The sequence below is a fragment of the Mustelus asterias genome, chromosome 5, assembly GCF_964213995.1.
Source record: "Mustelus asterias chromosome 5, sMusAst1.hap1.1, whole genome shotgun sequence".
NCBI lineage: Eukaryota > Metazoa > Chordata > Chondrichthyes > Carcharhiniformes > Triakidae > Mustelus > Mustelus asterias.
The window spans coordinates 840225-853208 of record NC_135805.1 but is presented as its reverse complement, the minus strand read 5'-3'; the positions used below and the strand labels follow the sequence as shown (position 1 = coordinate 853208).

Below are 12984 nucleotides of genomic sequence, written 5' to 3'. Positions count from 1 at the left end.
AATGCGAAGTGATGCATTTTGGTAGAACTAATGTAGGGGGGAGCTATACGATAAATGGCAGAACCAGAAAGGGTGTAGATACACAGAGGGACCTGGGTGTGCAAGTCCACAGATCCTTGAAGGTGACGTCACAGGTGGAGAAGGTAGTGAAGAAGGCATATGGCATGCTTGCCTTTATAGGACGGGGCATAGAGTATAAAAGTTGGGGTCTGATCTTGCAGTTGTATAGAACTTTGGTTCGGCCGCATTTGGAATACTGCGCCCAGTTCTAATCGCCACACTACCAGAAGGACGTGGAGGCTTTAGAGAGAGTGCAGAGGAGGTTTACCAGGATGTTGCCTGGTATGGAAGGGCTTAGTTATGAGGAGAGATTGGGTAAACTGGGGTTGTCCTCTATGGAAAGACGGAGGATGAGGAGTGACCTAATAGAGGAGTATAAAATTATGAAAGGCATAGATAGGGTGAACGGTGGGAAGCTTTTTCCCAGGCCGGTGGTGACGTTCACGAGGGGTCATAGGTTCAAGGTGAGGGGGGGGAGGTTTAACACGGATATCAGAAGGACGTATTTTACACAGAGGGTGGTGGGGGCCTGGAATGCGCTGCCAGGCAAGGTGGTGGAGGCGGACACACTGGGAACATTGAAGACTTATCTAGATAGCCACATGAACGGAGTGGGAATGGTGGGATACAAAAGAATGGTCTAGTTTGGACCAGGGAGCGGCGTGGGCTTGGAGGGCCGAAGGGCCTGTTCCTGTGCTGTATTGTTCTTTGTTCTTTGTCCTTTGATAAAGAGCTGCTCCGGTCCAAGCAGAACACTGGCTCAACATAGAACAGTACAGCACAGAACAGGCCCTTCGGCCCACGATGTTGTGCCGAGCTTTATCTGAAACCAATATCAAGCTATCCCACTCCCTATCATCCTGGTGCGCTCCATGTGCCTATCCAATAACCGCTTAAATGTTCCTAAAGTGTCTGACTCCACTATCACTGCAGGCAGTCCATTCCACACCCCAACCACTCTCTGCGTAAAGAACCTACCTCTGATATCCTTCCTGTACCTCCCACCACGAACCCTATAATTATGCACCCTTGTAATAGCTCCATCCACCCGAGGAAATAGTCTTTGAACGTTCACTCTATCTATCCCCTTCATCATTTTATAAACCTCAATTAAGTCTCCCCTCAGCCTCCTCCGCTCCAGAGAGAACAGCCCTAGCTCCCGCAACCTTTCCTCATAAGACTTACCCTCCAAACCAGGCAGCATCCTGGTAAATCTCCTCTGCTCTCTTTCCAGCGCTTCCACATCCTTCCTATAGTGAGGTGACCAGAACAGCACACAATACTCCAAATGTGGTCTCACCAAGGTCCTGTACAGTTGCAGCATAGCCCCACGGCTCTTAAACTCCAACCCCCTGTTAATAAAAGCTAACACACTATAGGCCTTCTTCACAGCTCTATCCACTTGAGTGGCAACCTTTAGAGATCTGTGGATATGAACCCCAAGATCTCTCTGTTCCTCCACAGTCTTCAGAACCCTACCTTTGACCCTGTAATCCACATTTAAATTAGTTCTACCAAAATGAATCACCTCACATTTATCAGGGTTAAACTCCATTTGCCATTTTTCAGCCCAGCTTTGCATCCTATCTATGTCTCTTTGCAGCCTACAACAGCCCTCCACCTCATCCACTACTCCACCAATCTTGGTGTCATCAGCAAATTTACTGATCCACCCTTCAGAACCCTCTAAGTCATTAATAAAAATCACAAAGAGCAGAGGACCAAGCACTGATCCCTGCGGCACTCCGCTAGCAACCTGCCTCCAATCCGAAAATTTTCCATCGACCACCACCCTCTGTCTTCGATCAGGCAGCCAGTTACCTATCCAATCGGCCAACTTTCCCTCTATCCCACACCTCCTCACTTTCATCATAAGCCGACCATGGGAGGACCTTATCAAAGGCCTTACTAAAATCCATGTATATGACATCAACTGCCCTACCTTCATCAACACACTTAGTTACCTCCTCAAATAATTCAATCAAATTTGTGAGGCACGACTTGCCCTTCACGAATCCGTGCTGACTATCCCGGATTAATCCGCATCTTTCTAAATGGTCGTAAATCCCATCCCGAAGGACCTTTTCCATCAATTTACCAACCACCGAAGTAAGACTAACCGGTCTATAATTACCAGGGTCATTTCTATTCCCTTTCTTAAACAGAGGAACAACATTCGCCATTCTCCAGTCCTCTGGCACCATCCCCGTGGACAGCGAGGACCCAAAGATCAAAGCCAAAGGCTCTGCAATCTCATCCCTTGCCTCCCAAAGAATCCTAGGATACATTTCATCAGGCCCAGGGGACTTATCGACCTTCAGTTTATTCAAAACTGCCAGGACATCCTCCCTCCGAACCTCTATTTCCTCCAGCCTATTAGCCTGTAACACCTTCTCTTCCTCAAAAACATGGCCCCTCTCCTTGGTGAACACTGAAGAAAAGTATTCATTCATCACCTCGCCTATCTCTACTGACTCCATACACAAGTTCCCACTACTGTCCTTGACCGGCCCTAACCTCACCCTGGTCATTCTTTTATTCCTCACATAAGAGTAAAAAGCCTTGGGGTTTTCCTTGATCCGACCCGCCAAGGACTTCTCGTGTCCCCTCCTAGCTCTCCTAAGCCCCTTTTTCAGCTCATTCCTTGCTAACTTGTAGCAAGGCTGCTCCAGAAGACAAAAGGAAGAGATTGGTAAATGAAGGAGTTGTGTGGAGAGTGCTGGACAATGCAGCAGATCAGGCAGAGAAGGAAACAGGCTGCATCCAGAACAGGATTTCTGAATTGGTCACACGAATAGAAATGCAGAAGAACTAATCCAATAATGTGCTCAATGAAAAAGATGCTGAATAGAAACGCCAGAAGAAACTTTATTACACGGCCTCAGTCCCAGAACAGAGTACTGTGACCATCCCTTCACAAGTGACAGACAGAGATTGTGAATGAGCTGTCAGGACACAAGACTGTGTTTTGTGATGATGGATGCATTATAGAGTAAAGTGTTTGGGGGCGATTCTCCCATCCCAGCTGTGCTGCTGTTGTAGTTCAGCGGGCTGGGAGACTCGAGCGGAGGCCGTTTCACAGGCTCCCCGCTGGGTGCCACGTCCCCTACGCATCTCCGGCAACCGGATTTGCAAAGCTGTCAGCTCCACGCCGATTCCTGACACAGAGCTGAATAAATTATGTAAATACGAATCTCCATTTATTGTAAATCCCATTAGCCGTCCCGGGACTGAAATCTCCAGGCCCGCCAGCCTCCTGCCCCCCACAACCCTGGAAAGGGGGGGAGGAGTGTGGTCAATCCAGGAGGGTTTCGTGTAGCCCCCCCCACTTGTGGGGAGCTGGCGGCCTGACCCCGCTGGAGTGAAGGGGGAGCCATGGAGGCCCCCCAGAGGATTGGGGCCGGTGGCTGTTCCCCCTGGTCATTGCCACCCTGGCAGTGCCAGCCTGGGTCTCCTGACACTGCCCAGGGGGCACTTTAGCACTGTCCATCGATGCCTGAATGCCACAGAGTAACACCTAACCTTTCCCTTTCACTAAAGCATGCTGACACTTCCCAATGACCCTGATTTCCCATCAGTTCCCAGCTATAACCTCTTTAATGCTCGATTCAAACACCTTCCCCACAACAGACACCAGGCTAACTGGCCAATAGTTTCCTGTGTTCTGCCTCCCTCCTTTCTTGAATAGAGGGGTTAGATTTGATACTTTACAGTCTGATGGAATCGTTCCAGAATCGAGTGAATTTTGGAAAATTAACACCAACTCCAGCGACTACCTCATTAGCCACCTCATTTAAGACCCTAGGATGAAGTCCATCAGGATGCGGAGTCTTGCCGGCCTGCAGCTCCATCAGTTTGCTCAGTACCACTTCCCCAGTGATTGAAATTTCACCAAGTTCCTCTGTCCCTTCCACCTCCCGATTTACAGCTATGACTGGAATGTTACTGGAATCCTCGAGAGTGAAAACCAAAGCAAAACATTTACTCATTTCATCTGCCATTTCCTTATCATCTACAATTAACTCCCCATTCTCAGGCTCTGAGGACGAATACTCACTTTACTCTTTTACTTTTTAAATACAAAAGAACAAAGAACAATACAGCACAGGAACAGGCCCTTCGGCCCTCCAAGCCCGCGCCGCTCCCTGGTCCAAACTAGACCATTCTTTTGTATCCCTCCATTCCCACTCCGTTCATGTGGCTATCTAGATAAGTCTTAAACGTTCCCAGTGTGTCCGCCTCCACCACCTTGCCCGGCAACGCATTCGAGGCCCCCACCACCCTCTGTGTAAAATACGTCCTTCTGATATCCGTGTTAAATCTCCCTCCCCTCACCTTGAACCTATGACCCCTCGTGAACGTCACCACCGACCTGGGAAAAAGCTTCCCACTGTTCACCCTATCTATGCCTTTCATAATTTTATACACCTCTATTAGGTCACCCCTCATCCTCCGTCTTTCCAGTGAGAACAACCCCAGTTTACCCAATCTCTCCTCATAACTAAGCCCTTCCATACCTGGCAACATCCTGGTAAACCTCCACTGCACTCTCTCTAAAGCCTCCACGTTCTTCTGGTAGTGTGGCGACCAGAACTGGGCGCAGTATTCCAAATGCGGCCGAACCAACGTTCTATACAATTGCAACATCAGACCCCAACTTTTATACTTTATGCCCCGTCCTATAAAGGCAAGCATGCCATATGCCTTCTTCACTACCTTCTCCACCTGTGACGTCACCTTCAAGGATCTGTGGACTTGCACACCCAGGTCCCTCTGCGTATCTACACCCTTTATGGTTCTGCCATTTATCGTATAGCTTCCCCCTACGTTAGTTCTACCAAAATGCATCACTTCGCATTTATCTGGATTGAACTCCATCTGCCATTTCTTTGCCCAAATTTCCAGCCTATCTATATTCTTCTGTAGCCTCTGACAATGTTCCTCACTATCTGCAAGTCCAGCCATTTTCGTGTCGTCCACAAACTTGCTGATCACCCCAGTTACACCTTCTTCCAGGTCGTTTATATAAATCACAAACAGCAGAGGTCCCAATACAGAGCCCTGCGGAACACCACTAGTCATGATGTGGAGATGCCGGCGTTGGACTGGGGTAAACACAGTAAGAAGTTTAACAACACCAGGTTAAAGTCCAACAGGTTTATTTGGTAGCAAAAGCCACACAAGCTTTCGAGGCTCTGAGCCCCTTCTTCAGGTGAGTGGGAATTCTGTTCACAAACAGAACTTATAAAGACACAGACTCAATTTACATGAATAATGGTTGGAATGGGAATACTTACAACTAATCCAGTCTTTAAGAAACAAAACAATGGGAGTGGAGAGAGCATCAAGACAGGCTAAAAAGATGTGTATTGTCTCCAGACAAGACAGCCAGTGAAACTCTGCAGGTCCACGCAACTGTGGGAGTTACAAATAGTGTGACATAAACCCAATATCCCGGTTGAGGCCGTCCTTGTGTGTGCGGAACTTGGCTATCAGTTTCTGCTCAGCGACTCTGCGCTGTCGTGTGTCGCGAAGGCCGCCTTGGAGAACGCTTACCCGAATATCAGAGGCCGAATGCCCGTGACCGCTGAAGTGCTCCCCAACAGGAAGAGAACAGTCTTGCCTGGTGATTGTCGAGCGGTGTTCATTCATCCGTTGTCGCAGCGTCTGCATAGTTTCCCCAATGTACCATGCCTCGGGACTGGATTAGTTGTAAGTATTCGCATTCCAACCATTATTCATGTAAATTGAGTCTGTGTCTTTATAAGTTCTGTTTGTGAACAGAATTCCCACTCACCTGAAGAAGGGGCTCAGAGCCTCGAAAGCTTGTGTGGCTTTTGCTACCAAATAAACCTGTTGGACTTTAACCTGGTGTTGTTAAACTTCTTACTGTGAACACCACTAGTCACAGGCATCCAGCCGGAAAAAGACCCTTCCACTACCACCCTCTGTCTTCTGTGACCAAGCCAGTTCTCCACCCATCTAGCCACCTCCCCCTTTATTCCATGAGATCCAACCTTTTGCACCAACCTACCATGAGGGACTTTGTCAAACGCTTTACTAAAGTCCATATAGACAACATCCACGGCCCTTCCCTCATCAACCATTCTAGTCACTTCTTCAAAAAACTCCACCAGGTTAGTGAGGCATGACCTCACTCTCACAAAACCATGCTGGCTATCGTTAATGAGTTTGTTCCTTTCTAAATGCGCATACATCCTATCTCTAAGAATCCTCTCCAACAACTTCCCCACCACGGACGTCAAGCTCACCAGCCTGTAATTTCCCGGGTTATCCTTCCTCCCCTTCTTAAATAACGGGACCACATTAGCTATCCTCCAATCCTCTGGGACCTCACCTGTGTCCAGTGACGAGACAAAGATTTGCGTCAGAGGCCCAGCGATTTCATCTCTCGTCTCCCTGAGCAGCCTTGGATAGATTCCATCAGGCCCTGGGGATTTGTCAGTCTTTATATTCCCTAAAAAACCTAACACCTCCTCCCTTGTAATGGAGATTTTCGCTAACGGGTCAACACTCCCCTCCGAGACACTCCCAGTCAACACATCCCTCTCCTTTGTGAATACCGACGCAAATAATTCATTTAGGCTCTCCCCTACTTCTTTGGGCTCTAAGCATAATTCCCCACTTTTGTCCCTGAGAGGTCCGATTTTTTCCCTGACAACCCTTTTGTTCCTAACGTATGAATAAAATGCCTTGGGATTCTCCTTAATCCTGTCTGCCAAGGACATTTCGTGACCCCTTTTTGCCCTTCTAATTCCCCGTTTGAGTTCTTTCCTACTTTCTCTGTATTCCTCCAGAGCTCCCTCCGTTTTTAGCTGCCTGGACCTGATGTACGCCTCTTTTCTTTTGGACCAATCCCTCAATTTCCCTGGTTATCCACGGTTCTCGAATCCTACCCTTCCTATCCTTCTTTTTTACAGGCACATGCCTGTCCTGTAGCCCTAACAACTGTTCCTTAAAAGACTCCCACATACCAGATGTGGATTTACCCTCAAACAGCCTCTCCCAATCAAGAGCTGCCAATTTCTGCCTGATCCCACTAAAGTTAGCCTTCCCCCAATCCAACACCTTACCCTTGGGACACCACTCATCCTTTTCCATCACTATCCTAAAGCTAACAGAATTGTGGTCACTATTTGCCACATGTTCCCCTACCGAAACTTTGAAGACCTGACCGGGCTCATTCCCCAGTACCAGGTCCAGTATAGCCCCCTCTCTAGTCGGGCTATCTACATATTGTGCCAAAGAACCTTCCTGTACGCATTTTAAGAATTCCTCCCCATTCAGACTCCCAGCCCTACGCGATTTCCAGTCTATACCAGAGAAATTGAAGTCTCCCACTACAACAACCCTATTTTCCCTGCACCTATCCAGTATTTCCTGACATATCCATTCTTCCACTTCCCTTGGGCTGTTGGGGGGCCTGTAGTACACCCCCAACATAGTGACTGCGCCCTTCCTGTTTCTGAGCTCCACCCAGAGTGACTCGTTACACGACCCCTCTGAATTGTCCTCCCTCTGCACCGCTGTAATATGCTTTCTAACTAATACCGCTACTCCCCCACCTCTTTTGGCCCCTCCTCTGTCTCGCCTAAAACACTTGTACCCCAGAATATTTAGTTGCCAGTCCTGTCCCTCTTTCAACCAAGTCTCTGTCACCGCAACCACATCCAAATTCCTCATAAGCATTAAGGCCCTAAGTTCGTCTGTCTTACCTGCTACGCTCCTTTCATTGAAGTAGATGCACTCCAGACCTCCAGGCCCAGTGAGGTCATCCTCCCCCAGAGTGCTCTTCTTCTTTGCCAGCCTTGTCCTGGCCCCAAGCCCGTCCCCAGCCTCTACACTTGTAGACATAATGTTTTGATCCCCACCCCCCTGCCATATTAGTTTAAACCCCCCCGAACTGCACTAGCAAAACTCCCAGCCAGGATATTCATGCCAATAGAAATCTTGCTCTCTGTATTTACATTTCTAGCTATCTCCCTCTCACTCTCATTTCTTTCTCCTGATTAACCTTTTATCATTCTCTGCTGTTCTTTGCATTCTGACCAATCATCTGAGCTGTCACTCATCTTTGCACAGGTTGTTACTTTCTTTAACTTCTTTAGTTAATCATTGGATGTGGCTCCGTCCCCGAGGATTTTTCTTTCGAACAAAAAACAAAGAAAATTACAGCACAGGAACAGGCCCTTCGGCCCCTCCAAGCCTGCACCGACCATGCTGCCCGACTGAACTAAAACCCCCTACCCTTCCGGGGACCATATCCCTCTATTCCCATCCTATTCATGTATTTGTCCAGTCGCCCTTAAAAGTCACTACTGTATCCGCTTCCACTACCTCCCCCGGCAACGAGTTCCAGGCACCCACCACCCTGTATGTAAAAAACTTGCCTTGAACATCTCCTTTAAACCTTGCCCCTCGCACCTTAAACCTCTGCCCCCTAGTAACTGACTCTTCCACCCTGGGAAAAAGCTTCTGACTATCCACTCTGTCCGTGCCTCTCATAATCTTGTAGACTTCTATCAGGTCACCCCTCAACCTCCGTCGTTCCAGTGAGAACAAACCAAGTTTCTCCAACCTCTCCTCATAGCTAATGCCCTCCGTACCGGGCAACATCCTGGTAAATCTTTTCTGTTTATTCTGAAATATCCCCTTAAATCTCTGTCACTGTTTCTCTTTGATTTAACCTCTAATCTAGTGTCTCAGTTCACTGCAGCAAGCTCAGGTTTCATACCCTTATTTATGTTTAAAATTCTAGTCTTAGACCCACTCTTCTCCCTTTCAAACTGGAGGTAAAATTCAATCATTATCTCCGAAGTGAGGCTTGAATCATTGTACGTTTGTTTTGAAGGGAAGACTGTTTCCCACTGAGTCCATGTGGTACATCTGCTGGCATCTTTGTTTAGAGGCTCAGAGATGTGACCAGTGTGATTCCTTTCCTGCACTGTGCTCTGCATGGACAGCCAGTGTGAATTGCGAAGCATTGCTCCATATTTCCTCAAGGTCAGAAGAAATGAGATTAACCTATTGTGAAGTGAAGTTCGCTTAAAGATATGAAATCACATTTCGCATTGATTTTCTGTAAATATGAATTGCGGAGCAGTGATGGGAAAAGGAATTTGCAATTTCTGACCATATGTGTCTAGGTTGCAGTGTTAGAGAGCCGGCCCAGTGCCACACAGGTTGTTTTCTCAGTGAGAGGAGAGCACTTGGTAATGAAGCAGCTCTCACTGGGGAAGGAACAACCATTGTAATGGGCTGTGTTGTGCCTTGCCATGCCTGGAGAGAACAGTGAGGACAATGCAGGCCGAAGATCACAAGGCTTTGTGCTTTGCCAGCTCCCTGATACAACAAAGACATTCTGATATCTTCTCCCAAATAATCACTCAGAACTTTAAGGAGCACTTATTTTCCAATATGGGAAGGGTGGACTCCAAATAAAAGATAGGTATATCACTGTAGCACGGTGGCACAATGGTTAGCACTGCTGCATCACAGCTCCAGAGAATTGGGTTCAATTCCCGGCTCGGGTCACTGTCTGTGTGGAGTCTGCACATTCTCCCCGTGTCTGTGTGGGTTTCCTCCGGGTGCTCCAGTTTCCTCCCACAGTCCGAAAGACGTGCTGGTTAGGGTGCATTGGCCGTACTAAATTCTCCCTCAGTGTACCCGAACAGGCGCTGGAGTGTGGCGACTCGGAGAATTTCACAGTAATTTAATTGCAGTGTTAATGTAAGCCTACTTTTAACACTAATAAATAAACTTTAACTTTTTTGTAGCCAGTTACTGATATCACCACTTGCTCCTTTGTTTGCTGCTTAGGTCCCTCGGAAATCTGTTTATGACCAACTGAACCAGATCCTGATTTCAGACGACCAGCTGCCAGAGAGCATTATCCTGGTAAACACAACAGACTGGCAGGGACAGGTAAGCACAGACTGGCAGGGACAGGTAAGCACAGACTGGCAGGGACAGGTAAGCACAGACTGGCAGGGACAGGTAAGCACAGACTGGCAGGGACAGGTAAGCACAGACTGGCAGGGACAGGTAAGCACAGACTGGCAGGGACAGGTAAGCAGAGACTGGCAGGGACAGGTAAGCAGAGACTGGCAGGGACAGGTAAGCAGAGACTGGCAGGGACAGGTAAGCAGAGACTGGCAGGGACAGGTAAGCACAGACTGGCAGGGACAGGTAAGCACAGACTGGCAGGGACAGGTAAGCAGAGACTGGCAAGGACAGGTAAGCACAGACTGGCAGGGACAGGTAAGCAGAGACTGGCAGGGACAGGTAAGCAGAGACTGGCAGGGACAGGTAAGCAGAGACTGGCAGGGACAGGTAAGCAGAGACTGGCAGGGACAGGTAAGCAGAGACTGGCAGGGACAGGTAAGCAGAGACTGGCAGGGACAGGTAAGCAGAGACTGGCAGGGACAGGTAAGCACAACCCTGGGACAGAACAGCTCTCTGAGAGCAACAGTAATGTGCAAGGTGAGGACAGCATTCCCAACTGGGGGAAAAGACTGAGGGAAAACTCGGAGAGAGGGAATCCAGGAAAACTGAGCAAAAACTCATTCAGAGAAAGATAGGGTGCCGGGGGGAGTGAGGGAGAGCTGTTCAGAGAGAGGGAGAGAGAGAGAGAGAGAGAAGGAGAGAGAGAGGGGGGCCGGGGGAGTGAGGGAAAGCTCATTCAGAGAGGGAGAGGGAGAGAGGGGCCGGGGGAGTGAGGGAGAGAGAGAGAGGGGGGGCCGGGTGAGTGAGGGAGAGCTCGTTCAGAGAGAGAGGGAGACAGAGAGAGGGAGAGAGGGGCCAGGGGAGTGAGGGAGAGAGAGAGAGAGGGGGGGGCCGGGTGAGTAAGGGAGAGCTCGTTCAGAGAGAGAGAGGGAGAGAGAGGGGGGCCGGGGGAATGAGTGAGAGAGAGGGAGAGAGAGAGGGGGGCTGGGGGAGTGAGGGAGAGAGAGGGGGGGGGCCGGGGGAGTGAGGGAGAGAGAGAGAGAGAAGGGGGGGGAGTGAGGGAGAGAGAGAGGGAGAGAGAGAGAGGGGGGGCCGGGGGAGAGAGCGGGAGAGAGAGAGAGGGGGGAGCGATGGAGAGAGGGGCCGGGGGAGTGAGGGAGAGGGAGAGAGGGGGCGGGAGAGTGAGAGAGAGAGAGAGAGTGAGTGAGTGAGGGAGAGAGGGGGCGGGGGAGTGAGGGAGAGAGAGTGAGAGGGAGAGAGAGAGAGGGGGGGGGGGCCGGGGGAGTGAGGGAGAGCCCGTTCAGAGAGAGAGTGAGAGAGAGAGGGGGGCCGGGGGAGTGAGAGAGAGAGGGAGAGAGAGAGAGAGAGGGGGGGGGCGGGGGAGTGAGGGAGAGAGAGAGAGAAGGGGGGGCCGGGGGAGTGAGGGTGAGAGAGAGAGAGAGGGGGGGGCCGGGGGAGAGAGGGAGAGCTCGTTCAGAGAGAGAGAGAGAGAGACGGGGGGGGGGGGGGGGGGGGGAGCGGGGGGGAGAACCGGGGGAGTGAGAGAGAGAGAGGGGGGGGGGACCGGGGGAGAGAGAGAGTGAGAGAGAGAGGGGCCGGGGGAGTGAGAGAGAGAGAGAGAGGGGGGGGGAGTGAGGGAGAGAGAGAGGGAGAGAGAGAGCTCGTTCAGAGAGAGAGAGAGGGGGCCGGGGGAGTGAGGGAGAGCGAGAGAGAGAGAGAGAGGGGGCCGGGGAGTGAGGGAGAGCGAGAGAGGGGGGCCGGGGGGAGAGAGAGGGAGAGAGAGAAGGGGGCCGGGGGAGTGAGAGAGAGGGAGAGTGAGAGAGAGAGAGGTGGGGGGGGGGGGGGGGAGAGTGAGGGAAGAGAGAGAGAGAGAGGGGGGTGCCGGGGAGTGAGTGAGAGAGAGAGAGAGAGGGCGGTCAGGGAGTGAGAGAGAGAGAGAGGGTGGGGGGTGGGGGGGGGGGGGGGGGCGGGGGGAGTGAGTGAGGGAGAGAGAGAGAGGGGGGGCCGGGGGAGTGAGAGAGAGGGAGAGTGAGAGAGAGAGAGGTGGGGGGGGGGGCGGGGGAGTGAGGGAGAGAGAGAGAGCTCGTTCAGAGAGAGAGAGGGGGGTGCCGGGGGAGTGAGTGAGAGAGAGAGAGAGAGAAGGGGGTCAGGGGAGTGAGAGAGAGAGAGAGGGTGGGGGGTGGGGGGGGGGCGAGGGGCCGGGGGAGTGAGGGAGAGAGAGAGAGGGGGGGCCGGGTGAGTGAGGGAGAGCTCGTTCAGAGAGAGAGGGAGACAGAGAGAGGGAGAGAGGGGCCAGGGGAGTGAGGGAGAGAGAGAGAGAGGGGGGGGCCGGGTGAGTAAGGGAGAGCTCGTTCAGAGAGAGAGAGGGAGAGAGAGGGGGGCCGGGGGAATGAGTGAGAGAGAGGGAGAGAGAGAGGGGGGCTGGGGGAGTGAGGGAGAGAGAGGGGGGGGGCCGGGGGAGTGAGGGAGAGAGAGAGAGAGAAGGGGGGGGAGTGAGGGAGAGAGAGAGGGAGAGAGAGAGAGGGGGGGCCGGGGGAGAGAGCGGGAGAGAGAGAGAGGGGGGAGCGATGGAGAGAGGGGCCGGGGGAGTGAGGGAGAGGGAGAGAGGGGGCGGGAGAGTGAGAGAGAGAGAGAGAGTGAGTGAGTGAGGGAGAGAGGGGGCGGGGGAGTGAGGGAGAGAGAGTGAGAGGGAGAGAGAGAGAGGGGGGGGGGGGCCGGGGGAGTGAGGGAGAGCCCGTTCAGAGAGAGAGTGAGAGAGAGAGGGGGGCCGGGGGAGTGAGAGAGAGAGGGAGAGAGAGAGAGAGAGGGGGGGGCGGGGGAGTGAGGGAGAGAGAGAGAGAAGGGGGGGCCGGGGGAGTGAGGGTGAGAGAGAGAGAGAGGGGGGGGCCGGGGGAGAGAGGGAGAGCTCGTTCAGAGAGAGAGAGAGAGAGACGGGGGGGGGGGGGGGGGGGGAGCGGG

At 51.7% G+C, this 12984-nt stretch overlaps 1 protein-coding gene across 1 annotated transcript in view; it reads left to right on the top strand.

Moving 5' to 3' along the window:
* Positions 1 to 12984, top strand: part of LOC144493935 (phosphofurin acidic cluster sorting protein 2-like) — a 410987-nt gene that overhangs the window by 213181 nt on the left and 184822 nt on the right. Inside the window, exon 14 of the mRNA XM_078213510.1 lies at positions 9901 to 10005. Within this exon, the coding sequence (XP_078069636.1) occupies positions 9901 to 10005 (105 nt within the window). The remainder of the gene's footprint in view (positions 1 to 9900; positions 10006 to 12984) is intronic.